Raw genomic sequence first — 27383 nt, 5'->3', positions numbered from 1 at the left:
TCAAAAAAAAAATGTTTAATGCCAATACAAAATAATAAGAAGAGATGAAAATAGGAAAATGGGGAAAAACTTAGAAAAATTGTAATTTGTTTGTATATATGTATTGGGTTGATTTTTATACAATCAATGTTTTGTTAGATCATTCTTAGCCCATCATCTATTTGGGTTGGATAATTCTTATGTTTGGGTTTAATGGACCACAATAATGAAACTTGCCATCGATTTTAGGTTTGTGATATTGTGATTCCATTCATGCAAAACTGCTAATGGCCCAATAGGGAATGGAATCTAATTAGCAAGTCCTGAAGAAGATATTGATAGGCTTATGGTCATTCAGCAAGCAAAAGGGCTCGAAGTATACTTTGTAATAAATAAATAAGTAATTGAAACTACTGGGTTTAGCTGAAGTTCACGAATATATCATTGATTTTTGTACGAAAAGAACTATAAAAGTTTTACTTTTGCAGCAGACAGACAAGTGGCCCTCCAAACGTTGATGGGTGGTGATCTTGTGACCTCAACAGGGTTTGCACTTTTGAAGGAAGCAATGGAGATATCCTTCCAGAGTAATTAATGACCTCGACACACAAATATTTCTACTTTTGCTTTTGAATACTTTTTCTTGGACATTTCGAGTTACATTAACTGCAATTTTCTTTTAAATTAACAAACAATAAATTAGTTAACATTGTGTTTGATTTAAGAGATTTTATAAATTCTTGTGAAATTTGTCTATAAATTTAGTATATGATATAAAACCAAACTAATTATAAATTTTATATCAGTAAGAATAACCAGTTTTATCACGATAAAACTATTTGTGATTCAACTATATACTTCCTCTCTCAGTGAATTATACATTTATTATAAACATCATTTTTAAACAGAGTTTATCTCAAATTTATTTATAGATGAAATAAATATTTTACATAGTATTAAAATCAAATGAAACATTATTGTATGAATGATTATAAATTAATAATTCAGGAAATTGACAAGGGCACTTCCAGATTCCCACTCGTATTCGTGTATGTGGGCTGGGGAAGAAGGTACCTAACACAAATTGATCTTTAAATTTGTACTTTCGACACATCATATGTCAAAATCCTAAAAATGGGCCTGGATTGCCCCACCTAAACTCTACGAGGTGAACACAAATGGCCACTAATTTCATATGTTTGCCCAAATTGCAGAACCAGATTACTAGAGTCGAACTTTTTACTTTATGTATTTGGAATGAAAGCAATAAGTTTCTGACTTATTATATTAGAACAACAAGCATTCCATCACTAAATTATCATCACCATAACAATTTACTAGCTTTTCATATACAGAATTTCTTAGGAGTTGGATTTTTGGTCACATGTAATAGGAGACAAATAATTTGATGATTGGCCAGCTGCATGGATATGCACAATTGATTATGAGGAAGAGCTATGAATCACATGTGTATATATACATGAAATTCATGTATTGTATTGTATTGAGAGAGAGAGAGAGAGAGAGAGAGAGAGACAAGAGTCACATGGAGTCTATGTATATAAGTACATGTAATGCAAGTAAGGTAAGATTTAGAAGGAAATTTGAAGAGAATGGAAGAACAGCAGACAAACCCACATGCCAAAATGACCCACTTTTCTGATTTATGTTTCTCTTCATATCGTTATCTGTTCCTGTTCTTCATCCCTTCACTATTCCTTCTTAGTTTATTACTTCTCTCTCTCCACATCTCCCTTTCAATTTTCTTGGCCCTTTTCCCTCTCTTTTTTCTCAACTGACTATATATAATAGCCTTCTGCACAAATTCTTATTCTATTTTCTAGACCATAATAGACTCTATATTTCAATTATATACTAGTAAATGATTTTGCAAGATGCTGAGAAAAAGTAATTTAAGGTATATGAATCACAAAATTATTGATGTTCCGCTTCTATTAAGATCTATTGGCGAGATGAAGTAACAAAAGGGTAACCTTTTAAACTAACATAAAGAAAATTGGTCCAACACAGTGCAGGTATATTCTAACGGTTGATTTAATAGTTCATTCATTAATTTCAAGTGCAATATACATGTAAATAAAAAGAAAATGCTATTGAAATCTGAAGATTTCCTTGATTAACTGTGACAGGATTAAAAGGGGAACATTTATATCTGTACCCAAGAAATTGACTAATGGCTAAAGAAGAGCAATCTAGACAATGACAACCCATAGAGAAGAGAATCCAAATCAAATTTCTGAAAAGAACACCCACTCCCAAAGTACATAAGGAAAAGATTGGAGAGAAAGAGAGAGATTAACGAAATTGATAATTGTCAATAATTTCCCTGTATATATTAATTATTAATTTAATTATACATGAATAGGTACCTTCTCCAAAATATTCCTCATTGTTACATAAACAAAAAAGTAGTAGAGTAAGTTTTGCTTAAAGCAAAAACATTAGTCTCTAGTACTAAAAAAAAAAAAAAAAAACATGTCTGGAAGCCACTCTTAATTCCTTTTTCAAAACACTAAGGGAGACATAGAGACATTTGTTTCAGTTGTTACATCTCATTACCTAGCTGTAATTTCATCTTTAATGATTCTCTTGATCTGCAATTTTCTCTGTAATTCTAGTAATTTATTCCATATTACTTGAGCAACTTGTTTGAAAAGATAATTAAGCTAGCTAACTAGTTACCTACTCTCTCTCTCTCTCAGCATAGTTGTATCTAAAATTAAAGGTGAGTAGAATCAATTCAATTACTTAAAATTTTAAAAATTAAAATAAATTTGAAAATTATCATTCAAATAATTATAGATACATGCTTTTCATTTTCAATTAAATCAGTCAAACGTCCATACTTATATTTTTATAAAAAAAGTTTAAACTCAAATGCAGCTTGACTAAATCTTTTTCTGGAGAAGGAAATTGAGGTGAAGTTGATAGAAAAGAAAAGGATTAGGATTGTAAGAAGCAAAATTGAATTGTATGGTTGTATAAATGTGGTCAGTTATTTTTGCACAAAAAATAACAAATAGTATGATAATAGGGGCAGACATGATAATTAGGTATAAACAAAGAAAAAAAATGCAACAATGATTAGTCATTCAATTTCGCAAAAAAAGGGAAAAGGACAGTAGAGAGATTAAAAGGCACATGGTCTTAGTCAGGGGTAAGCTATATGGCCAAAATTGCTAATGATCAACATGCTTTCACATGTCAATTCTAGGCATGACCCAGAAGACCATTTTGCAGTAGCTTTACATTGCAAGTTGCTCTTAATTGTCTCATTGTATAAAAATACGCATAAGCCCATTAATTATGATTATTCAGCTTGGCATTATCTTCTCTTCTGCTATTTGTTTTGAAGGACAGACCGTTCCTGACAAGCAAAGTTGGATGCAATTTGATTTTTATAGCTTTCTTGTAGACAGTTTCTGATTCTTAGTTAGACGTAATGGCAACCAATTTCTGATTTTCCAAATTTGAATATTAGATTGGAGTTTTGGAACTAATCGAGAACAAAAATCATGGTCTTTTTTTTTAATCATTATTATAATATCAAGACAGAAAATGAATTACCCCAAGAAATTAATAAATAAATATATGGAATGAATGTCTTACACTTTCGGTTGATCAATGTTGGATTTAGCTGGCCTACCTCTTAATCTCATCCAAATAGGGCCAAATGCCAGCAAGCTTAAGCCAATAAATCACATAAGCTCGCCTTGCCTCATTTTAATTGTGTCCGTCTTTTTTCTTTTTCTTCTTCTATTTAAGTTCAAAAAAGAAAATTCAAAACAACCAATCAGCCAATCAATGATTTTCTTTTTTTTAGGCCCATAGATGGAAATGGTAGCTCTCTAAATTTATTTATATTACAATTTATTAGGAGATTTAAATTTTGTCAACTATACATATATGAGTAAATAAATAATCATGTCGTATTATCAATTTAATTAATTTCATAAGAATTTATATAATACATATACAGGACGAGTAAGATGATGCACATCAATAGATAAATTCATCTACGTCATGGATAAAAAAAAAAAAAAAAAAAGGTTCTATGAATGAAAACCAAACCTTATCATATAAAAAATAATAAAAAAAAAATGAGGAGGCGAACGTACATAAGGAGAATATTATGTACATACATAGGGAGATAATATATATATATATATATATCGTTAAAACAAAAATGATTGTGATTCTGATGGAGACTCAAGGGTGTGTACACGAAGACAAGAAAAGAGACAAAGGAGGTGGTGAGCAGTAAGAGCTCCGCCCCTAGCGGTCAGGGGTTGGGTCATGGAAAGGTGTGGTGGCGACACTGGTGGGTGGGGCCTGAGCTGTCTTGGCTGTATTGGACAAATGTCAGAGGCAACTTTGGCAAGGTGGTGGTGTTGTGCATGCCATTGGTAGGGATGAGTTATATAATCCCCTACCCACATAAGGCCATGCCCTAGCCCATCTTGTTTGGCTCTGTTGACTAGCTAGCCCTCACTCTCTCTCTCTCTTTACCTTAACTCGACACTCTATCCCCCACCACCAACACCATATTACCAGTTCACCAGTCACCGCCACCATCCCCACACCCTCTCTCAATTACCTAAGATTATCATATCCATCAAGGGCAATACTAATGTACTAAATACATAATCACTAAATGTCTGTCTGGTGGTATAGCTTCAAATTTTGATAGCTTTGTTGTTGTTTTCTGAAAAAATTTAATTTCCTAACTAAAATGATTTCTTTTTTTCTAACTGAATTTCATAAAAATATATAATTATTTCTTAAACTCTAATCATGGATCTAACCACTAAACGTAATACAAAAGGAAATAGCTAGCAAAATTCAATTAATTAAATAGGGCAATCAAATAGAAAAACTTTATAATTTTTGACCAATATATACATAATAATAACAATATCCATAAATTGGGATGGGAATTCTATAAAAAAAATGAAAAAAATAAGACTCTGGAACAATTCAGTCCTTACACTACTGATAAGCTTCAATTCCATGCAATTATTAGGCAATGTATATCATATAGGGATGGGTGAATCCTCCAAGGACAATTTGTTTTATTGGTTTCATTTTGATGAAGTACTAAATTATTGGGTTAGTACTTTCAGAAAGTAATGAGAAAATAGGACTAGGCATGCTAATTCTCTTTACTAATGGGATTTGAATACTTGGCTTTCTTCTTCCACCAATAATTAAGAATGAATTCATATAAGAGAAAATGAAAAACCCGTGCCAATATTAACAGTAGAAGAGTCTATTTTATTATTACTTTTCTTGATTAACATTCATAAATTAGTTATATTGTTATCGGAATTCATATATTTTTAATTGTCAATTTCATATAGATTAATAGGATTTGAAATTGTGATAGAGTTAGAGGGCCCTCTACGCCTTATCACCATTGCTTAATTGACGCCTCCTGTGGCATTTTGTGTGAAATTACTTTTATGATGATTATGAGTCCATAACCACTACTTAATTATAAAATCATACAGCTTCACGTGACCATATCATATTGATCGTTTGTTTTTTATTTTAACATATTTATGATTTGGACACCCATAACTGTTTTATCTTGTATAGTTCAAATTATAGTATTTTGGATGGGTCAGGAGTTAAAAAGATGATGGAGCAACATCTTGAAAATAGATTTAACAAAGAAGAAGACCATAAGGGAGAGTGAGATATCAGACATTAATCTGTCTCAAATCAGTCCATACAAAGACCATTTGGTGTGTGAGTGGCAACACCCATTTGATAGATAGAGGACAATGACACCATGATGTGTCAAGGGCACCAAATATATATATTCATATCCATGATCTCTTCAGCTGTTTATATAATGTCTAAGCCTTGTGTTGTTGGCTACTCATAAGGTTGATTGGTAGAACAAATTGCCCACTTCATGTCTAGGACACCTCAATGCATGACTTCTCTTGTCCATTTTGGCCCATTACTTCATAATTGAGTATCCTTAATTATATATATATATATATTATTTGCTCAATCCACTATTGCTATTTCATAGCAAATACAGCTAGTGATTCTGTGGATTAGGCATACATGCTGCTGCTATATTTAATCACATAACATTCTTATATGTCATAGTTTAATGCCTTTTATTGATAATAAGAAAAGAAACCACTTCATTTTCAAGATCTATACAAACTCGAATTACTATAGTTGTTTAACATGTGTAATAGTGATTAATCCATTACTAGAGATAAGATGCAAGGAATTGTGAAGCCAAATTTAGAAATGCTGTTGTCATATATAGTGCTAGTTAGGCCCAAGTAATAACCATTAATACATATATTATAGTTGTCGAAATTTGTGGGTCCAATCCTATGTAAATAGCTGTTAATGGAATGATAACGGAAATTGCAGAAAATTTGTGCGAGTGGATTCCTTGATTGCAATGACAATCATAAGCAATAATAGGCTTTTTCTATATCATATTTCCTGTATAACCTTATTTAGCCTTTTCCAATCTCTATGTTATGTATATTATTATTATTATTATTAATTAATTAAGCATAGGCTATATGCCACATATTCTTTTGCTACCAACATATTACATTGGTTTAGGCTTTTGAATTAATATTTAAAGTATCTTTAGTTTAGTTTATGGTTATGGTCGAAGAACCAAAAAGGTCAGTTTTTGGATTTACAAAAACTTATAAAATAATTATGTAAACATATACCAACTAATAATATTATAACTGGTAAATAATATTTGGTGACTGAAAAAAATATAAACATGCTCATTTTTTATGTAACTTTTTGTTTGTACTTAAAATTATGTTAGAAGTATAAAATTTAGATAAGTTCAAATGTTTAAATAGTCTATTAGTGAAAAGGGAAGTGACACCAAAAGATGATTTCTAAATAATTATCTTATAGTGTAATCAAATTAATAAAAATAAAAAATATATAGAAATTTGGGGCCTAAGCGTATAGAGCAGTTTTTGGCATAATTATATGCATTCCATGAACATGACATATTAAAACTCAATTTTAAATTCACACCACATAAAAATGATTATACATAAGTAGGGCTTCACAAAAGTTTGATACCGCCTCAGCTTTTCTGATTCTGTTTCAAAAGATTTAAGTGTAGATTACTAATTAGGACTTGACCTGTCCTGGTTTAATTTAATTTCTTATGTTAATATATGTGATACATTTATTATATATAATTAAGTAATCAATTCATACGGGTTAATAGGTAAAGGATCCTATACATTAAAAAAATAAAAAATGTAATTTTAGAAGTAATTTTAAATTAATAAACTTTAAAGTATCATAGTTACATTAATTTTTTTAATATTTTTATCTAATTAATAAAAGAAATTATAAAATTTGAGTACAAGTTTCAATAAATATAAAAATTTATTTTCTTATTATTATTAATACATACAGAAATTCCAATAATAGATGGAAAGATTTAAAGAAGAAAATAGAAAGCTACTAAGGAGAAAAAGAAAATCATAAAATAAGATTGTTGTTAGAACAAACATTAACCTACCTGTAAAAAGCCCCAAGAATCAGACAGCAGTAAAATTCTCGTACACTCAGTTTTGGTAATATCATAACATCATCATCTACTCTCTCTCTCTCTCTCTCCCTCTCTGTCTACTGTCATTGTACTCTGAAGCCTCTATATAATTCCCACCCATCTCTCCCTCTCCCTCTCTGTCTATCTCTGTCTCTCTCCAACATCTATCTCTCTCTGCAATACAAAAGCAACACTGCTCAATACCCATTATCACTGCACAGCAGCAACAACACCAAAAGAACAAGAATTCTTCTTTCTCTCGCTAAACTTGCAAAGCTATGGGCTTTCCAGTAGGTTACACAGAGCTACTACTACCAAAACTACTTATCCACACACTTTCCATTCTGGGCTTCATTAGAAAACTAATCAACACGCTTTTTCGCTATCTGGGTCTTCCTGATTTTCTCGAACCCGATATTTCTTGGCCCGAAACCCCTTCTCGGGTCCCCGAATTCTACTCCGCATCCGCCGTTCTCATCCGTGAGATCCTTCCCGTCGTCAAGTTTTCCGACCTCGTGGACCCACCTGATAGTTGTGCTGTTTGTTTGTATGAGTTTGAAGATCATGATGAGATCCGACGGCTCACAAATTGTCGCCATATTTTTCATAAGGCCTGTTTGGATAGGTGGGTCGGGTATGACCAGAAAACTTGCCCTCTTTGTAGGACTCCGGTTATTCCTGATGATATGCAAGAGGCTTTTAATGAGAGATTATGGGCTGCTTCTGGTATTCCTGACTTTTATGGCGACTACTCTCAGATAGGTGCTTTATAGATTTTCTTTTTCTTTTTCTTTTCTTAAAAACAAACTTTTTTAGACTCCAGAAATATTTTAAAAAAAAAAAAATTACCTTTCTGTTGCCTCTTGTTTTTGAGGTGGTTTAAGGTTGGATGATGTATGTAATTATACAAGAACGATGGAGTTATAAAGAAAATGAAAGAGAATTAGCTGATTTTGTATAGTCCTTTTCTGTTTTGTTTCTTGAGTTAATGAACTTATAATTTGAGTCCCATCTATGATTTTGTTTAGTTCTTTCGTTTTCTCTTTTTCTTTTTTGGTTACTTAGATTTGGACAGCAAAAATTTGAAAAGGTTAAATTGGATTTGATTGAATCAATTTAAGGTTATTTTGGATTATGGAGGGTAAAGTCTATTATGTAATTAGATGGGTTTTTCAACTATATGTTAATATGTCTATTACAATGTGACATTACTAATTTGTTGTTAGAGATCTGGACAAAACTGATGTCTTTCTGGACATTAATGTTTTTTTTTTTTTTTTTCTCTTCTTTGAAAATTCAAATTAGGAGTACCAAATATTATTTTGAATCTATATATGCCTGATAGAATAACAGAACAGTTAATGCATGTATAGCAGCATTGTTTTTGCTGTCTCTCACTACTTTGCCTTTCTTTAAAGGTAAGTGATGAGTTAGTGTGCAGTTCTTGAAAGGTAAGTTAACAATTGACATCATTAACGATATAACATGATTCACACTCATAAAAACTAACCAAAATGGAGTTAATGAGTTTTGTGTTTATGAAGCAAAATGAAGACCTCATTCATATCAGTAAACACATGAACATGGAATCTGTCTGTCCAGGTTTTGAGGTGTATGTTTTCTGCTCCTTGGGTTTTGGAGAAATAATAAAATTGAATTATCAATTTCTTTTAAAGAAAAGATGCAGAGACCATAAATTTTGAATTTCTAGTACGTCATTAACTATTCAATAAGAAGTAATTATCAATTTATATTTGCCATAAAAAGATTAACTCATTTAGTGCAGAGACTAGGATTTGATTCTAAATCTCTATCTTTTAAGAGGAAATTTACTTGCTATTTGTTTTAATACTATTATTTGATGTTTAAAAAAGAAAGAAAAGAAAAGCTTATATTGGAGAAATAGAAAAATCCAATCTTTAAAGTTCGTGCCACCTAAAGCACAGAAATGAGCCTTTGTGGTGGAGCAGTCTTTTTCATCTTCTTTCTTCCTTTTTCTTCCTTTCACAAACATCTTTATTTGAGAAGAGAAAAAAGAAAAAGGGTGTTATGGATTTGCTAATATTTTCGTTTATCATGTTTGTAACTTTGTGAAGAACAATACAAAATTCAACAGAAGTAAATACTAACAATACCAATTTTAGATAACTAATTGTTGACTGTTACTATAAACTACTAAGGGGTTTCCAGAAGAATGACCTTTGATCAATAATTATAAACCAAGAGATAATTATTCATACGTTTGATACATAATAATTAGTGTCCAAAACCGAGGAAGAATGGACAAGATTCCAGTCTAATTTATGATAAATTCATTAGATACTTATCAAAATAATCAACAAGTAACAGAAAGCTTCTTAATCATAACTTATTTCAAATTTATGTATTGAAAAGTTATATCACCAAGAAAGATTAAAGCTTCTCCTATCTTTATCCTCTTTAGTTATAATATCTAGATTCCTTGCATCTTTTTCTTTTTTCTGGTTGGATATCTATTATCTATTGAGAATAATTAGTTAGATTTTAGAATATGTTATTTTTATGTTAACAATTGTGTTGGCACTTGTTTCTTTTATTATAATATAGAATTGGCAATTTAAAGTTGTTTAATATTAACAAATCAATAATTTAATCCCAACCCATCACCCTACCATATTTATAAAGGAAGACGTGTGCTGAAGGAAGCATCATCCCTAAGGCTAAGTAGAACATTCTTAAATTGCCAAGTGGAAAGAAAATGATCATTTTGCTTATGCCTAACTTTAAAAGACTAGTACTTACATGGTTTAAGTTGTTTCTTTTCATTCATATATTAATTAATAACTTAAATGATGATTGTTAATTATTTTAAATTCTAAACCTTCTAGATACAATTATTACACCTTTAAATCCCAAATACAAATATAATAGTTTAATTATTTGGTCTATCTTTTAAATGTGGAGTGTCCCAGAACAATTTTCTAAATTGTAATGCTAGACTATAATAAATAAATATAAAAAAAAAAGGAGGAGAAAATCCAAATTATTCATCCATAAAATAACTTTCAAAGTGACATGGTCAAAACCCACTTCTTATGCAAAACAAACAACCCTAATACTATAATTAAGGGACTAAGACATCAAATTGTGCTTCTCTTTCCCATAAGAATATTCTAATTCAAAAGAAGAAGCAAAATTTTACGAAACAAGTTTCACTCAACCAGTTGACTTGTCTCTACACTTTTCCAAATCTTGACATTTTTTATTATTTACATCATATCACAACAAGCAAGGACTCTTCAGAGTGTTTCTTTGGGCTTCATTCCCTTACGATAATTCAAGAATGGTTAAGACTATATTCGCCAAGGTTAGTAGATACGTTGGTGCATGGAATTAAAACTGTGATTGTGGTGGGTTGAGGTCAAGGCAGTTGAAGATTTGGCTTTTAGATTGTAACTAAATATGGATAAGCTACTTGTTAGGTTGCATCATCATCATCGTCATCATGGGTTAGGTGAGGGTTTCATGAGGTTGCTTTAGTCCAAAACTTCAAGATGGGTTGGGGGGTTGGTTGGATTTAGAAACTATAACAAGTCTTAACAGTTAGTCCTACCATTAATTTACAATGGGTTGATTCTGGGTCATCAAATATTCATCCACCACATTTACATAGAGATTAATGATAGACGTTAGCCAAAGTAGCCTAATAGTCAAGTCACTGCCTTGCCGAATGCTGACTGAAACTCCTGATAACCCAGAACAGCATCAGCATATTCAGGTTTTCAATCACTCCATAGAATTATACTTATTGGATGATAGACCCAGAAAAATCCTGAAGCATTGCTGCTGCAACCTTAAAGATTCGCTTACAGTATTGGATGATGTTTCAGCGTCTAAACTTACAATTTATGGCATATGCCTACCTTACCAATGACGATTTGAGATTGTAGCAATGGATGTAAGAACTTGTTCAAGTTAACATCTGTATCTAAATTTCTTTAACCATGAAAGCGTTTCTAAAGTCAAAATTTATCAAGGATATGGAATTTGGTAAACCACATGAAATATAAATTAAGCAAATGCACAAAAATAAAAGAGGGTGAGATTTACTAAATGCCAGACGCAGAAGCTTTTGTTCAAATGATTTTAAGTTATGAATGACTAAATAATAATAATAATCAAATTCCTAGAGCCACCAGCAGGAATAGTATGTGCAGTCCCTCAACGAAGGTACACCAAAATTTAGTGAACGCAAGAAAATATTAAATTTACATACTGGTAGTAGCATGGGATACAAGGACATGGAAAATATTCAGGAGAAAAACAATTAGGTCTCAATTCTCAGTTCCTATAAACGCACAACAATATCAAAGCACACCCGAATTTCGTACTGTGTATTTACCCCAATGTAAAATTAACAGAAGAAGTAGCTCCCACTCTTTTCCCCACTGGATACACAACTCACAAATTTGGAATTTATCAGCACCAAATCAACACCTACTCTAGAATTCTCCTCTGGGGTGGCAAACCAACATGCGTCACAGCGAAAAGATCACCTAGAATAGCCAGAAGGTGGATAACCAGGTGGTGGGTAGTTGGATGGAGGAGGGTAACCAGATGCAGGATAGCCTTGAGCATAAGGTTGTCCATACGCCGCTTGGGGTGGATATCCAACAGAGGGGGGGATTGCCTGATCAATGCGGGACATCTGCTGAACCGGGGGCACTGCCATCACTTGAGGCCCAAATTTTCCATCCCGTTTGTCCATCTCGATCTTGTGTTGTGTCTGTACATAACCAAGTTAGCACAGTACAACATGATTATTCATTCCAGATAATAAATGTAATTTCCCATTTCATGCCTTCTAATGGATCAACATATATACCTGCATACAGGCACAGACCCTGCCACAGAAACATACAGAATCAATACGACAGTCACAAGCCACCTTGGCTAAGTGTATTCAATAGTAAGAAAAGGATGCAGTGCTTACGTGCAATACACCATATCAGCCAAACATGAAAGTAACTGAGAAGCCTCTGAAATTTCCTCACTCCCCACAATCATTGCAACGATGGAGAAGATGCATGCAATTTGTTGGAGACAGAACATAAAACCCTGAAAAGAAAGAGGCAACACAGTTAACCAATCACAAAGTGACAACAAGTATGCTATAAGACAAAGGGAGAGAGAGATCGAGAGATGGAAACATAGTGCATACAATGATACAATTATCACATTTTGTTGTCTGGATGTTGAATTCATCTTGCAATAGAAAGCGAGTAGAGGCCACAGAATTTCCAAAGCAGCAGAAAACCTGGCAATATAAACACATTTATCAGTGATAGAGGCAGCCCACATACCTGGCATTTCAATTTAGAACATCTGTGGAAACTATAAAGCACAATTAAATGATTATCAACGAACTTATGTCGTCAAAAGTAATCGTACTTTATCCTAAATAATTACTGAGGGAGAACACACAATTCTGGCCATAAAGCGGCAAGGTCTCAAGTATATTGTTTCACTAAGATGAAAATACTGAGAAAAAAATAACTCAAATATTTTCAAAACGAAACCGGACTGGACTGGTCGGTTCAAAAGGGAACCGGAGATCAGACTGCTCCAACTACCTATAATAATTGGATTTAAGGTTAAAACTGGATTAAACATGCTAAACCTGAATGAACCGGTTCAATCGGTTGCTTTTAGTTAACTGGTCAAATTTGTTAAATAAAAATATCAAAAAGTAGAAGAATAGATTGAAACACCAAAGATTGAATGATCTTATATTTGTCCTTTATAGCTTGCATTTAAAAGAAAATAATAAACTTTTTTAAAATTTAGGTTTGTGCTTATAATTTATTTCTTGCCCCCCTCCCCTCCCCCTCCCCCTCCCCCCTCATAACATGCCTATGGACAAAACTAGATTGCAACAAAAGGCGAACAGAATCTTCATCAGTTTCTATTAGTGAAAAAAAAACATACAAACATACAACCAATTTATCCTTTGTTTTCTCCAATTCATTTGACTGTTTGTCAAAACTTGCGTCAAAAAGAAAAACTGGGACATACAGAAGCTCGCCTGAAATGAATGGAAGAGGATAAGATATTTGACCAGTGTTCACAAACTAATAGAACATAACTCAGAAGCCAATATTATTTTCATTGTCAAACATTTTAATTCTAAATGCTACAACTAGCAATGGCATTAATTTGATCTGTCAGAAAATGCTGTATTTGCAGAAGGTTTTAAGAAGCAAATTTATCCATGTACATAGTTAGGACAGCTATCTTTTATACAACTTCTATATGTATCCCTGAAATCCCATTTCAAGATCTCCCTTCCAAACAGTTTATCTTGGAATTATTCTTGAGTGGAATCATTGACCAATGACATTATGTGCACTGAAATACAAGACATCATGATGACCAATGGAAAATTAACTTCATTTCGTACCTCTGTGGCAAGACAAAATTCTGGGCATCGACTTTCACCACACCTGCCACTGCAGGGCATATAACCAGCACAACAGACATACCTATGACAAACAGCAGAAGATTTATTTATGAAGGATGTCACAAAAATATCAAAGGAATGTGTGTGAAACGAAAATATCAATTACCTTGACATGTCATTGTAAAGAGCTCGTTTGCGGAGCAAGTAAGACACACATGGGCCACTACAAATGGAAGAGAATTAGATGCATTATGAAAATTCCATAATTTAATGATAAATTCTCTAATAAGCAAATATAATGATATATCTTGCAGCTCATGAATATCATAGAGCAACATGTGATAGCAATTTTATAATAACATTCTACTGAAATATCTAGTTGATAATTCAGTTAATGCAATGTTAGGCATAATTCAAGGACGCAAGGTAGCAGAAAAAGAAACAACAGAATAAGATATCATTCATGAAATGTAGGAATCATATAGTAAGAATGAGCTGAAAGAATGGTCTGGTGTGTGAAAGAAAGCCAGAATAAAAAGTTTGGAGAATTGAAAAATTCAACAGGGCATTGCGGAAATGAAAAGAAGATTAATAATAATGTATTTGAATTGCAAGCATAGATAAATGGAAGTCATACCAATTAATGCTTTGACGGACCTAAGGTTTTAGAAACTATCTATCATGCCTCTAATGCTAATTGATTTAATCAGAAGAGAGCAGAGTAACAGAAAGCTGTCAATATTCAAATCGGCAAAAATGAAGTGATTGTCAATCTAATACAAAAGTATAAACAAAAGTGTGAACTGCATTCTGCAGAATAATATTTTGTTCAGAAATCAGAAATCTTAGGCATGAGAAGTCAGAACAACATAGCTAAGCATCATGATATCATCCTCCCTCCTAAATGATTAATATTGATCAAATTCACGGCATCTATCAGAATCAAGTCAGCCCTATGTCACAGCAAGTCAACAAGCCGTAATATTTCAAACACTTTCCAGTAATCTAACAGCCAGATCTACATTTCAAAACCAAAGAAACAGTAGATCAAGGAATACTCACCACCAAAAAGAAAGGCAACAATCTGCATCCACATACCAAAAGAACAAACAAATCAGACAAATCAACAGAGTACGGGAATACCAAAAAAAAACACATATAGAACAGACATACAAGGGGCGTCAGCTTGAATGGTGTGCATAAGATCAGTGTGCCAGAGATTCCTGTAATTCTGGCGGAGCTGCATCTTGTCAAGATGCTCTTGAGAAGCCATGGCTGACAAAATATAACGATCTTTTCCTGTAAGACAGAAATTAAAAAGAAGAAAGAACTTTTCTTTTTTGCGAAGAATAAAAGAAGAGAGTACTTGATTGTTGAAAAGTGAAAAGTAAGAAAATTGAATCAAGACCCAGTTATATACAAGAAATGGAAAAGCCAAAGAAAGAGTCTTTTTGAATTTCTCAGCAAGTTTCTTAGCAATTTAGACTATTTTTTTAATTAAAAACCGGTTCTTCAAACTTCGAAGTTAAGAGAAACAACAATGACGACGACTTGGACGGCAATTATAAAACCCAAATGAAAAAAGAAAATCTGCCAGTTGTTAAGACGTGTTTCGTCATTTTTATTGGTCATTAACTATTGGACTTTCTTTATGTGCTTCACTAATTACGAGAAACTAAATAATTTAATTGCAAATTTTTGTTTCACAGCTATAATGTCAATGAACAAAATTAACTAATTTAAAATGCATTTGCAGTTTGATCGTATAATTATATTTCAAAAAACATAATTATTATTAATTATCCTATAAGAGAATTTCGAGCTACTAATAACTTCTTAAGTTAAATTTAAAAGAGTTTGAGATTATTATTGAGTTGAAATTATGTAGTTGACAAACAATTTTTAAAATACTAATGATAGTTTAATTGATTTATAGACTCTTTTACTTTTTATGAAAGTAATAAAATTGAACATAATTAATAATTTATTTCGGTTAAATGGAAATAGAATGAAGATGCACTGACAAAACAGTGTATTAATGTCAGAACATGAAGGTTTTCTATGGAAGTATTTTTCGTTAATGCAAAGGCATTTATAGGATTAATATCAAAAACTAGAAAATAATAAATGTGAAAATTAAAGAAATAAAAAAATAAAAACTTGGGTCAGAACTTGCTGATGTAGGAAAATGCACAGGCAGAATGGACATAAATGATCGAGTCAATTTATAAAGATAAATTACAGGCGGCCGCCAAACACTTCCATTTTGAGCATTCCGAAAATTATTTAAACTGATTTGATGCATTTCACCCAAATATATAAGTGGGGCCAGACTGCACATTCAGCTGATTATAGAATTTGAAAATCTAAAATTACTTTTATTTTGAGGGCTTCAACTACATCCGATGACATGTTTATAATATTTGAGTTTCACACAATTTAATTTAATTTTTTTTGATAATTTAATGAATAAATTTAAATATGTTGTACTAAGCTTAAATAAGCTCAATTGAGCTCAAATAGTAAAAAAGTTATTAGATTTTAAGATGTTAGATAAAGATAACAAATAAATCGTGTGTTTACAGGTCTAATATATGTTTAAAAAATATATATATTTAAATTTAATTTTTAACACTCATAAGAGTTAATGTAATGTTATAATCTAAATTTTATACTCAGAGCGACGATTTCTCGTTTTATATTAAAAAAATAAAATTTAAAATATTATTTTAATTTTTTTTTTAATTTAAGATATAATTGTATTTTAATTGTTTTATTCCAAAAAAAATTAAAAAAATAGAAAATAATTAAAACCATAATTGTAAAAAACTAAAAATTTATATTTTTAATATTTTAATATGATAAAAATAAAAAATATACTGTAAATTAATAAAACATAAAAGTGAATATTTTTAATATTTTTTTGAACAATATTCGTTGAGAAAGTTAAAAACTCCAGCTCTGTTCACTTGAGGGCCCAGACAAACAAACAGTGGAGGCTCCAAAAGGAAGATGAATGCAAATAGGAAATGCATACCCATTAGCCCATTTGGAAGAAGTAATTATCTTTGCTTTGTAGTTTCTAGAAGTAATTATTGGTTTCTGAAATTAAAAACCTCAAATTGAAAGAAAATATTTCCTTGTCTATAAGGGGAGTTAGTAAGACAGACCATTAAGAAAACCACCTAAAGGATCTCATATTATATTATAATTTAGAAAATAGGAGTTTTCTTTTTAATAAAAGCCAAAAAAATATTTTTAGAGGGGGATAATGGGTGCAGGGTACGAAATGATATTCAAATAGCAGAATGGTGCAGTTGTGGAATATTTTCTATTAATATTAAAGTACAAGGGCAAATATGCAAAGAAGCTTGCTTTATAAAGCACATAGGTGAAGTGGGCGGGCTAGTCTCTCCTTGTGTTTTTTGGGACTTGCAAAATTTCCATTGTTGTAGATAGAGAGAGAGAGAGAGCAGAAATTGACATGTTTTTTTCTTGTAGCAAAGTGAGATTTCAAGCTTTGATTAAATAAATCAGAGCCCAAGTGACCCAAAAAGAAAACGAGTGAGAAAAAAAAAACAAAAAAAATCAGAGCCAAGCGTCACTTGTGCGGCTTTGTGGCAGTTTTATTGCCAGTATACAAAAAACAAACTAGTCCAACAAAAAAATTTGTAATCAATAGAAGCAGCAGCAGCAGCTTCTCTCTTAGCTCTTTGTATCAGTCTTCACTTTCTAGAGTTCAATTCAGTCAAATAATTGAACTCAAGAAACTACAATGTCTTCTGATCTTTATTTTTACGGTAGCTCTTTGTACCACCGTTCAAGCCCAGAAATGGTCTCTTCTGATGGTGACCTTTTTTTCCCTGACCCATTTTCCCCTTTTTGTGATTCTTCAACTGAAATCTTTCAAGATTTCTCGAACAACCAAAACACTCAAAGCCCACCTCAAAATTCTAATTTGTTGGACAATTTTAGTCTAAACTTGCTCTCATCTTCCCCCCCAAGTCACCAACTTGAGAATTTATCTCTCTATCAAACGACTGCCCGTTTGCAGCATCAGCCTCTTGCAAATGTTTCTTCAAGTTGGTTTCCTGGTTTGGATGTTTTGGGAGTGAAAACCGAGGAATGTCAAATGAGTTTTGACCCTTCTTACAGTAATAAAAATCAATTCTTTATGCCTCATAGTCACACTAGCGGTATGGAGAATGTGACAAAGATTATGCAAAGAAGCTACAGCAGCAATTCTTTCGAAGGCAAACCTGACGTTCTTTTTCAACCTCACTTTGACACTCTCCTAGAATCATCTTCGTCATCTCCAAATTATCATCAAAATCAGACCTTAAGCCCACCTGAAAACACCTTTCTTGCTGGTCATATGAGAAGAGTTTGCAGCACTGGAGATTTACAGGTAAAATCCTCTGTTTCTTGCATCTCCTTTTGATTCTTTTGAATAGTTTAGTAGCTAACTGAAGCTGTTTTCTTTTCTGAAGAATACAAGAACAGCGCATACAATTACAACACAGAGATCATTTTCAAGTCCTTCTGGTACAGAGAGTTCATTTACAGAAGAAGCAAATTTTAAAGTTGGTAGATACAGTGCTGAAGAAAGAAAAGATAGGATTTCTAAGTACAGAGCTAAACGTAATCAGAGAAACTTCACCAAAACAATTAAGGTAAAGAAAAGCCAGTTCAGTTGAGAACATAAATAATCATTTACTGTAATTTACATGTATGGTGGGTCAATGTTGTTAATGTGAATTTTCTTTTCTTTGGTTAAAAGTATGCATGTCGAAAAACACTAGCAGACAACAGGCCTCGTATACGTGGCAGATTCGCGCGCAACGATGAGACTGGTGAGATTCCCAAAGCTGCATGTTCTAGCAGACATGAAGACGAAGATGAGCTATGGGTACCTTACTTATTATTGTTGTTTTACATTTTGTTTACATGTACTTTTGCTCTCTTTTATCCCAAGACAAGTCGTGCAACGTTGTGAATCCTTATGCTATAAAAGAAAAACTAATGCAGAATGTAACATTGTGTTGCTGTATTGGTAATTGCAGTTTGATGGGGTGCATATAGAGGAAGACGATGGAGGAATTATAGGAGGAGGAGATTTCGTTAACACTAGTTACGGCCAAGCTCAGTTTCAGTATTACAGTTACTGAAATTGATCAAGTTGGTGAAAGACGACTGTGTTTTTTAAGTAGAAGAGTTTTACTTTAGGACCTCAAGGGAAAAGCCCTTTTGAAGAAAGGAATTCAAAGGGGTCTTGGAAATAAGTCATTGCTAAAATTTTTAGTCGGTAGTTGGAGTTTAGTTTTAGCAGTTAATATTTCTGGTAGGGTCTTTCTTTTTCTTTTTCTTTTCCTTTGGGGTTCCCTTTTCACTGTTATAGTTTAATCATTTGTCATTTCCCTTGTGAATGTATATGGTACTAAATAATGACTTACTACAAGGCAATTTATTTGACTTCTTTTATGAGTAAGATTAAGTGGATCATTTTAATACAATATCTCTAGTGTTGTTGTGGTGGAATTTTTCTATAATTTGTAATTAATCTAAGTGGGTGGTTAATTTGACCAACAAAAAGAAAACCTTAATCAATTGACTAATTAAATACACAAGCAATTAGTTACCTCGAAGCTATGCACAATAAAAGGTATAGACTTTATTTCATCCTATATATGAAGGAAAATTATGTAAATTCCAAAAGGGTTTAGCTAAAATTTTGATACATGTCTAATATATTTTATTGAATTTTTGTACTAATGTATTATAAAATTAGCCACAATTATATGCATAATAGTTTTATTATATTCTAAGGCTATTTTAAGTTTGACATTTTGGCATTTGAGGGATATAAGTTTTTTTTTTTTTTTGAAGAAATACTGCTTGTTTTATTTTTTAGTCACTTTTATATACATTGTCTTCTCTTTTCTTTTATATTATAAATATTAATATAAAAAATAAACTTTTAATAAATAAAATATTTTTTAAACAATTTAGCATCCAACTAAATTCTTTATAATCATAATTTATATATATATATATATATATATATTGTTTTTAGTTAAATTTATAAACTAATTTATGTATGATAAATTATTATTTTCTAATGCACCATCAATAAAAGTAAAGCGTGCCAAAAAATTAAAATAAATAACACTCTCTTAATATAGTCAAAATAATAATAACCAACACAATTTCACTAGACAAGTAGTCATTTGTCAAGCTTGATTTACTTTTTGTTCATTGAACTGAGACCTCTTTCAGCTGGCATTCGAATACATAGCTAGGTAAAGTGAACTGAAGAAATTAAGAACAAAAATTCAGAAAAGGGAGGAAAGCAGTAATTATGATATGTTTGATCCATGCAGTGAAAGTATAATAAAGGGAATTTTTTGTATAAACATACGGGTATTTGTGGAGAAAGATAAAGTACAGAAAAATTGCTTTCTAAATTTCCATTATGTAACAAAAGCAAAACCTTTTTTTTCTTTTCATTATTCTGATCTCATAACTTGCAGAAAGCGCAAGTAAGTTTCCGTTCAGTGATAGATCGAAGCATGTTTAATTTCAATAGTATGATGTGTTAATTTGGCGATTAGCGCGAGGCGGAACGATTAATTTTGATCATAAAGGACTTTAATCGAAATGAATTATGCGATATTCTGAAATTAAAGTAAATTAAAGATGTTAATATGGTGGATAGTAATGTTCAAGTTACAGCTTTTGATTGAACTTTTAACATTAATATCTGCAACTGTAGATGCTTATGCTTTGCTTTGAATAAATCATGCACATATAATCTACAGTATTCATACTTCAGCTTCATCTTTCCTTTTGCAAATATTGGCAAAGTTGAAACCCATGTGATTAAAATGCTTCAGTATTTTGTAAATGTTTTTGATTTTATTGCCTTTTTGCTTAAAATTGTAAAAAGAAGAAAAATATAGTCTAATTTATTTTGAATACGACTGTATGTACATAGAATAATTTAATCTGAAATGATAAATAATAGTACATCAACCTTTAGTGTTTGAAAAGAAAAATGAGCATCTATCTGTTTGTTGCAGAAATAAATGTATAGTTTAGGTGATCTTTTAGGAACCCCTTTTCTTCCTTAAAGCTGTCATGGAATAGACATAGATTAGTTCCATATTCCTCAACTAAAGCTGTCACAGCCTTCCTTCATTATAATTAACTATGTAAAACTATCTTAGTGCACTTTCCTCTGGTCAATTTGACTGTATGCTGCACTAATGAAGCAAGGATCTTGTCAAATTAAAGAAAACAAAAAAAAAAAAAAAAAAAAAAAGGAATAGTGTGCTTAAATCCAACACTGAGAAATTTACATCTGTTCTTCTCGTTGTCATGATGCAATCAATTGGGCAGATAGAATTCAAGAACACTGAATAGCCGACCAAAGATTGACTACTCACATTTTGTATGATATAAAGCACTAACAATTTGCTTCTTCTTTTTTTTTTTTTCTTTTCTTTTTTGGTGCGTGATTATGTTTATGTCGTATAACTAAATATCATGGTATTTTTGTTTTGTTTTATATGTATATATAAGATATATATATATATATTTATTTATTTTACTCTAATTGGTGTAACATAATCCTTCAATATATACCCAAAATTGGGTCGGAACAAGCATAAATGAAAAGGAATTGTATAGTTTTGTAATAGGAAAAGTTAGATGCCTCTAAGCACCAATCAAAGAGCAGTCAAAGAATTTCCAAGGCTATTGGATTAATTAACATTTAAAAAATGTTTTCACCCCTTTTAATTAGTGTTGTCAAATCTGTGGTGTTAATGATAGCTTACCACACAACAACTTTGAATTGTTAATATAGAGTAAGAAAGGCACAACCCACTCTATTAGAAGCTATTATAAATGCTTCAATTTTAAATTATTTCCAATTAATAATACAGGATGCAATGAAAATTTACATCTAAGAAACCCATTTCAAAAGCAGTTCTTTGTTTTGCATCAAAGCATGACTATTTTCTAGAAAAATACTTCTTAAAACACAATAGAAAAAAGACTGCTTAGAGAGTAATTAGAGTCAATCTAGATAGCATCTGATTGTAATCAAAAGAACTAAAAGGAATTAGGAGCTTTATAGCAAATTAAGTATAGAGCCAGGATGTGTAGCACTGTCCGCCTAGGCACAAATATTTTAAGTTCACACTATCAAGAATGGAACCTAAATCTAAAGGATGCGATCACTTCAAATAGAAAATTTGGAATAATTATACATTTTAGAATATTGAGAAAAAGATTTAATTTATACCAACCTTCTAGATTTGTTTATTAAATTGAAATGTGGCAGCTACATATACATATATATATATATATAATTATGGGTCTTTGTGATTGGTGTATTTCCTTTTTAGGTTGCTAGATAAACAGATTCTTGTACGGAATAATTCGAATAGAAGTCATAAACCTTGTCAAGCAAATAAATATACCATCTTCCTGATGTAAAATAATTATCTTTACTTGGTACAATTCAGTGGTAGTTGAGTTTTCCGTTCTATTTCCGACTCTATTCTTCTCGCTAACATAAAAAAATTCTAATTTGACTGGTATCATATACATTAGATGTATATTTCAATTTAAATAAGTCTCATATTTGAATTTTTTTTTTTAAAAAAAAAGAAAAAACCTCAATTACTATTACAAGAAAAAACCATTATAATAGCTGCTATAAAAACTCATTCTAAACAAAAAACGCCAATAAGGAAAACTATGCGCATCAAATAAGAATCATAAAAGGGAATATTTTGTTTTCTTGAAAAGAGAAAGAAAGAATCGAAACTCACCAGTCCAGAGCTCTGTATTTGCGTTTCTTGGTCACAGAACCTATCATAACTTCATCACTTTGATTACTAGTAGGAAGCAAGCCATTCTCTTGCAAGAGACACCTAGTTAAAGTTAATGGAAGAAGCAGTAAAGAAAAGAATGCATATTATATTTGATCATGTATATAATTAAGCACCCACAGCAACAATGATTCCAAAGCCTCACTTTTGACCAAAACAATATAAGAAGAAAATAATATTAATTATAATTTATAAATTACTACTTCAATATATCCTATCATTGCCTAGCTATAGATTATGATATGATTAGTCCCTTAGGCTTATTTAAAAATGCCCCCAAGAAAGAATTTTCTTTGGGAAGAGGAGAGATGTGCAGGAATGGAAAAGTTTGTCTGCTCAGCTGTCCCTTCTGTTCAGTGTAGGAAAAGGGTTTTCGTTTCCAAGTTTTTCAATGTATTTTATTCAGTGTTGCAATTAATTAATTATTCAGTAAGTAGTAATTATATATATGAGGTACGTGCACCAGCGTTAAATGATTGTTAAATGGACTGGCTAAACATTTTAAAATATTATGCGTATAGCAGACAAGAGAAACCTCCTATGTCATTGATGATTAATCTTTTAGTTAAGGCAAAGAAAACTAAGAAGAATCAAAAAAGCCAATACAAAGGAAAGGAAAAGAAAATTCGAAGGTGTTCCTTTTCTTTATTTAGCTAAGAATTTTTTGTTTTTCTAAGTAGTCGCATAACAGCTAACAGGGTTTAGACTTGTAGGCAAACCAGAAACCCTAAAAAGATCAATATCGTATTAATACTGTTCCATTCATTTATATAACCTCCTAAAGTTAATAATAGCATTATAATTCTGTCTGTTTATATTAGTTTGAGTCAAATATTCTTTTCCAATTCTTTTTCTCTTTTTTGATAGATGTAAATTCTATTACCAAGACTTCGATTATTTGAGCCAATAATCGCAGGATTTACTATTGAGAAATGACAAAGATGGATTACAGTTGACTGAAACAAGAAAAAGGTTGTGTTGGAATAATTTATCACCTCCTCTTCTTTATGAACTTGGTTATAATTTGTGCATTTGGTCTTTCTTTGCTGCTAAATGTTTATTCTTAAGTTTAAAAAAATAACTTGTTTATTCTGCATTGTCTCCACCACTTGTAGAATTAGGAGTGGTGTCCTTTTCAAAATCAAAGTATTGTAGTTCGCTCTGTACACAACTTCCTTTTTCCTTTTCCACTTGTCTTTAGCCTTCTCAGGTGAACATATATGAGCAACCTGACCTGTGCCTGGCTATTTTGGCTTGGTGAAATGGATATTTGCTTGAAGAGAGATTGGGTTTTTTGTTCTCTCTTTTCTTTCTTTTCCTATGAGCAGTACCTAATTGGTGTTATTACTCGCTCTATATAAAGAAAGCATTTTCTGTTGTTGGTTCAGTAGCTTAATGGTCAGTATAGAAGATTAAGGATAAATTCTAATATCTTTTTCTTTGAAAACTTTTAATTATTATGTCTATTCGAATTAGAGTGTCTTCTCCGTTATACACCAATACTTGTGAAAATAAATAAATAAAAAATTCTGAGTGAGTAAAAGGAAAATGAAGAACTAATAATAATGTAATGCAATTGCAGCAGAATCTCTCGAAAAGCAGTCAAATGCTGGAAGGAAGTCGCTCTCTAGGTAAGGAGTCCAAGGTGTGAAGAATCCATAAAGGCATTCATCAACACAATCTCTTTCTTTCCATCAAAAGTGTGTGCATGTGGGGTTTTCTACTAACCTCAAGATGGTGACAAGTTCATGTCTTAGAAACGTGTATGTGGGCAACTTGGAAATAATTCAAAATTTACCAAGCACAACTTGAAGCGTCAGTAATAGTGGAATTCATTTGTGGGTTTGATTCTATTAATTATTGATGAGGCTGGGAATGGAGCTCTTAATTATATTAGTTTTTTTTCTACTCACATTTCCATCATAACTTGTGGAATAATTGTACTCACGTCCTTTATTTAGAGTCTACATTCATAAAAGTAACCTTTACCACTTTCTTTCTTTTACCAAAGTTTGCCTTTTCGACCAAACTAAAACAATACACAAATCTGATGGAAAAGAAACCAAGAAGAAAAAAGCAGATTTACTTCTTCTTCTCTTCATGGTTTGTAACTTCAATATTGATAAAACTTGACAAACATAATTAAGACACAAAAATATGGATGAACATTAATTTGCAGAATCTAGTATGTATATTACATATATAAAATAAGAAAAGGAAAGATAATTAAACTCTCTGTAACTATCCGCCTTTGAATAAAGAACATCTCTTATTCGTACTAGTTGAGCAACTAATTAACCATTAGTCTAAGCAGTCAAGAAATAGATTTTAGCTTGCTGATTTTTTTGCATTCAGTTTCTCTTTTGATTGGGGACTGCCTCTAAAACATTTTCAACAATTGGGGGATGGGATTTTTTTTTTATTCTTTAATATTGAAAAACATGATGAAGTTTTTGACATAGTACAGAAAAATGAGACATGCATACCCTTTTACTGAGACCAAAGCAAAGTGATAATGAATAAGCTAGTCCATTTCCTAAAAACAGCATTAGAATAAAACCATTACTATAGTAACACCACATTCTATAAATAAGAAAGCAGTCAAATCCAAAGCTTGGATGCCAAGTTGTATTTACAACCAGTACTACTTTTTATTCCATCCCTAACACTATGCATGGCAAGGAAGAGGAGAAGGAAGAAAAAGATAATTTAAAGACAAGAGGAGGGAGTTAAAGGAAAGGGAGAGAAGAATTATTATTCTACCATGTTTGTTTGGTTACATAAAAATAATCATTAAATGAAAAATAAAGAAAACATATAAAATTTATTTGGATTAGTGGGAGGGAAGCAATAATAATTATTAAAAGACACAAATACCCTTAAATTGATATAAATTCCCAAAAAAATATATCATTACATATAAAATACATATAAGTTTAATTAATTATAATGTTTAGTTTTAAATAAATTTATAATTAAATGCATATAATTTTTTTACTTTAATAAAATCATGAGATAATTAATTATGGAATATGGGGAATGATGACATTATACAAATATTAGCTAAGAAATATAAAATTTCATGTAAAGCGAAAAACATGTCTTATATAAAGTAACAGTTCCATTTATTATGGCAAAATTAAGAAAGTGATAAATATAAAAACTTAATAGAAGATAATTTAAAATTTATATAAAAGAGTTATTTTTAAATTATTATTAAAAATAAAAAGATAAAAAAGACTTTATGTAAATGTTTTAATTTTTTACACCCTAAATTGGAGTATAATCAATTTCACCTTTACTAAGGAGAATGAAGGGAAATTATTTTCTTTCTATTCCCTCCCTGTCTTAAAAAACTAAATAGCCAAATATAAAGATAATTCCATCCATTTTCTTTCAATCCTTTTGAATTACCTCCTATCGATGCATAGCGTAAGCGAAGAAAAATAATAAATATACTTTCTGTTTTTACATTTCTATAAGCTTGGTGCATCTGTAGGATGTTATTTACACTCAAAATTTACTTTGCCTCAAAGCCAATTAATTTGTAAAACCCAATTCAAAATTTTCGTTCAAAACCCATAAAATCCCTAAACTATGAAGCCTAACCCATAACACATGATCCACTTTTCATAAACCGTGACCTACGAATTAAGGGAGATGTGAGATTTAGTAAGATTTGACATGTTAAAGAAATAATTTACATGCGTAAAGATGAAGTATGGAGTTTTGTAATGTGGCCAAGGAGTTATTATGGAGTAAGGGTAAATTTTGCATAGACTGTCCCTCCCTCAACATGGAGAATAAATTATTATATAATCTGATGTTCTAATTTTATAGGGTAATCTACGCTGCCTTCTCCAAGCATGCAGAATATCAGGTTTTGATATTGCTTCTACTGCTGGCAGGAATTTATGTGAATTCCCTCTCAACGCCACAAGGGATGTTCTCAGCATCTTTACAATAGGGTAATGTTGAAATCGATTCAGTAATTCTTCACCAATGCAATTTCGGGAACTAATATTTTCCCATGGAAAACTGAGGCGATTGTTCAGAAAAATCTCTTTTTTTTTTCTCCAGTTTAGTGAGGCTTAAACCTGACAGCCCATTTCCTAAAATAGCTTACTGCACCATTATTCTATTGCAAAACTTTTGTGATTTGTTACTTCAAAGAAAGGGTACCTTGGATTGTCTCAAAGCAATTCTGCGATCTGCTTTACAGCAATGATATTCAGTGATTTTATAGAAGAAAAAATGTGCTCAACACGGAGCAACAAATTTTCTGTACTATTTGTCCCCATGTTACAAGTAAGAATAATAAGAAAACAGTGAATAAAATCAACATACTGCACAAAAGATAGGTGAAATAACACAAAATATTGCGTCCACTCTTTTACCATCTGCACCATGCTGCAAATCCTTGAGACATCCACGCACCTCATTTGTTAAATTGTAGAAAGGAAGACTTGAA

At 31.4% G+C, this 27383-nt stretch overlaps 3 protein-coding genes across 3 annotated transcripts; 2 read left to right on the top strand and 1 right to left on the bottom strand.

The window, feature by feature from the left end:
* Nucleotides 1-7631: 7631 nt before the first annotated feature.
* LOC8287413 (brassinosteroid-responsive RING protein 1) lies at nucleotides 7632-8584 on the top strand. The gene has a single exon (XM_002509792.4). The coding sequence runs from the start codon at nucleotides 7852-7854 to the stop codon at nucleotides 8344-8346; it is 495 nt and encodes a 164-aa protein (XP_002509838.1). The 5' UTR covers nucleotides 7632-7851; the 3' UTR covers nucleotides 8347-8584.
* A 3209-nt stretch (nucleotides 8585-11793) lies between these two features.
* LOC8287412 lies at nucleotides 11794-15560 on the bottom strand. The gene is made up of 8 exons (XM_002509791.4): nucleotides 15186-15560; nucleotides 15075-15096; nucleotides 14179-14235; nucleotides 14013-14094; nucleotides 12774-12869; nucleotides 12546-12670; nucleotides 12438-12456; nucleotides 11794-12338 (listed from the first exon to the last, which is right to left on the bottom strand). The coding sequence occupies exons 1-8, from the start codon at nucleotides 15283-15285 to the stop codon at nucleotides 12105-12107; spliced, it is 735 nt and encodes a 244-aa protein (XP_002509837.1). The 5' UTR covers nucleotides 15286-15560; the 3' UTR covers nucleotides 11794-12104.
* Nucleotides 15561-17456: 1896 nt separating this feature from the next.
* LOC8287411 (two-component response regulator-like PRR37) lies at nucleotides 17457-19484 on the top strand. Its single transcript, XM_002509790.4, has 4 exons — nucleotides 17457-18420; nucleotides 18503-18685; nucleotides 18793-18921; nucleotides 19076-19484. Exons 1-4 carry the CDS (start codon nucleotides 17788-17790, stop codon nucleotides 19178-19180), a joined length of 1050 nt encoding a protein of 349 aa, XP_002509836.1. The 5' UTR covers nucleotides 17457-17787; the 3' UTR covers nucleotides 19181-19484.
* Nucleotides 19485-27383: the final 7899 nt, after the last annotated feature.

Source organism: Ricinus communis, chromosome 5 (genome assembly GCF_019578655.1).
Source record: "Ricinus communis isolate WT05 ecotype wild-type chromosome 5, ASM1957865v1, whole genome shotgun sequence".
Lineage (NCBI taxonomy): Eukaryota > Viridiplantae > Streptophyta > Magnoliopsida > Malpighiales > Euphorbiaceae > Ricinus > Ricinus communis.
The sequence above is the reverse complement of the archived record's forward strand: the minus strand, read 5'-3'. Positions and strand labels throughout refer to the sequence as shown.

Bases quoted from the DNA above. Each gene is read 5' to 3' on its own strand.
- LOC8287413 (XM_002509792.4), top strand. From the start codon at position 7,852: ATGGGCTTTCCAGTAGGTTACACAGAGCTACTACTACCAAAACTACTT.
- LOC8287412 (XM_002509791.4), bottom strand. From the start codon at position 15,285: ATGGCTTCTCAAGAGCATCTTGACAAGATGCAGCTCCGCCAGAATTAC. The intron at 14,236-15,074 runs GTGAGTATTCCT...TTCCATTTGTAG, and splicing joins TGTTGCCTTTCTTTTTGGTG to TGGCCCATGTGTGTCTTACT. The intron at 14,095-14,178 runs GTAATTGATATT...TGTTTGTCATAG, and splicing joins CTTTACAATGACATGTCAAG to GTATGTCTGTTGTGCTGGTT.
- LOC8287411 (XM_002509790.4), top strand. From the start codon at position 17,788: ATGTCTTCTGATCTTTATTTTTACGGTAGCTCTTTGTACCACCGTTCA. The intron at 18,421-18,502 runs GTAAAATCCTCT...TCTTTTCTGAAG, and splicing joins GCAGCACTGGAGATTTACAG to AATACAAGAACAGCGCATAC. The intron at 18,922-19,075 runs GTACCTTACTTA...TGGTAATTGCAG, and splicing joins AAGACGAAGATGAGCTATGG to TTTGATGGGGTGCATATAGA.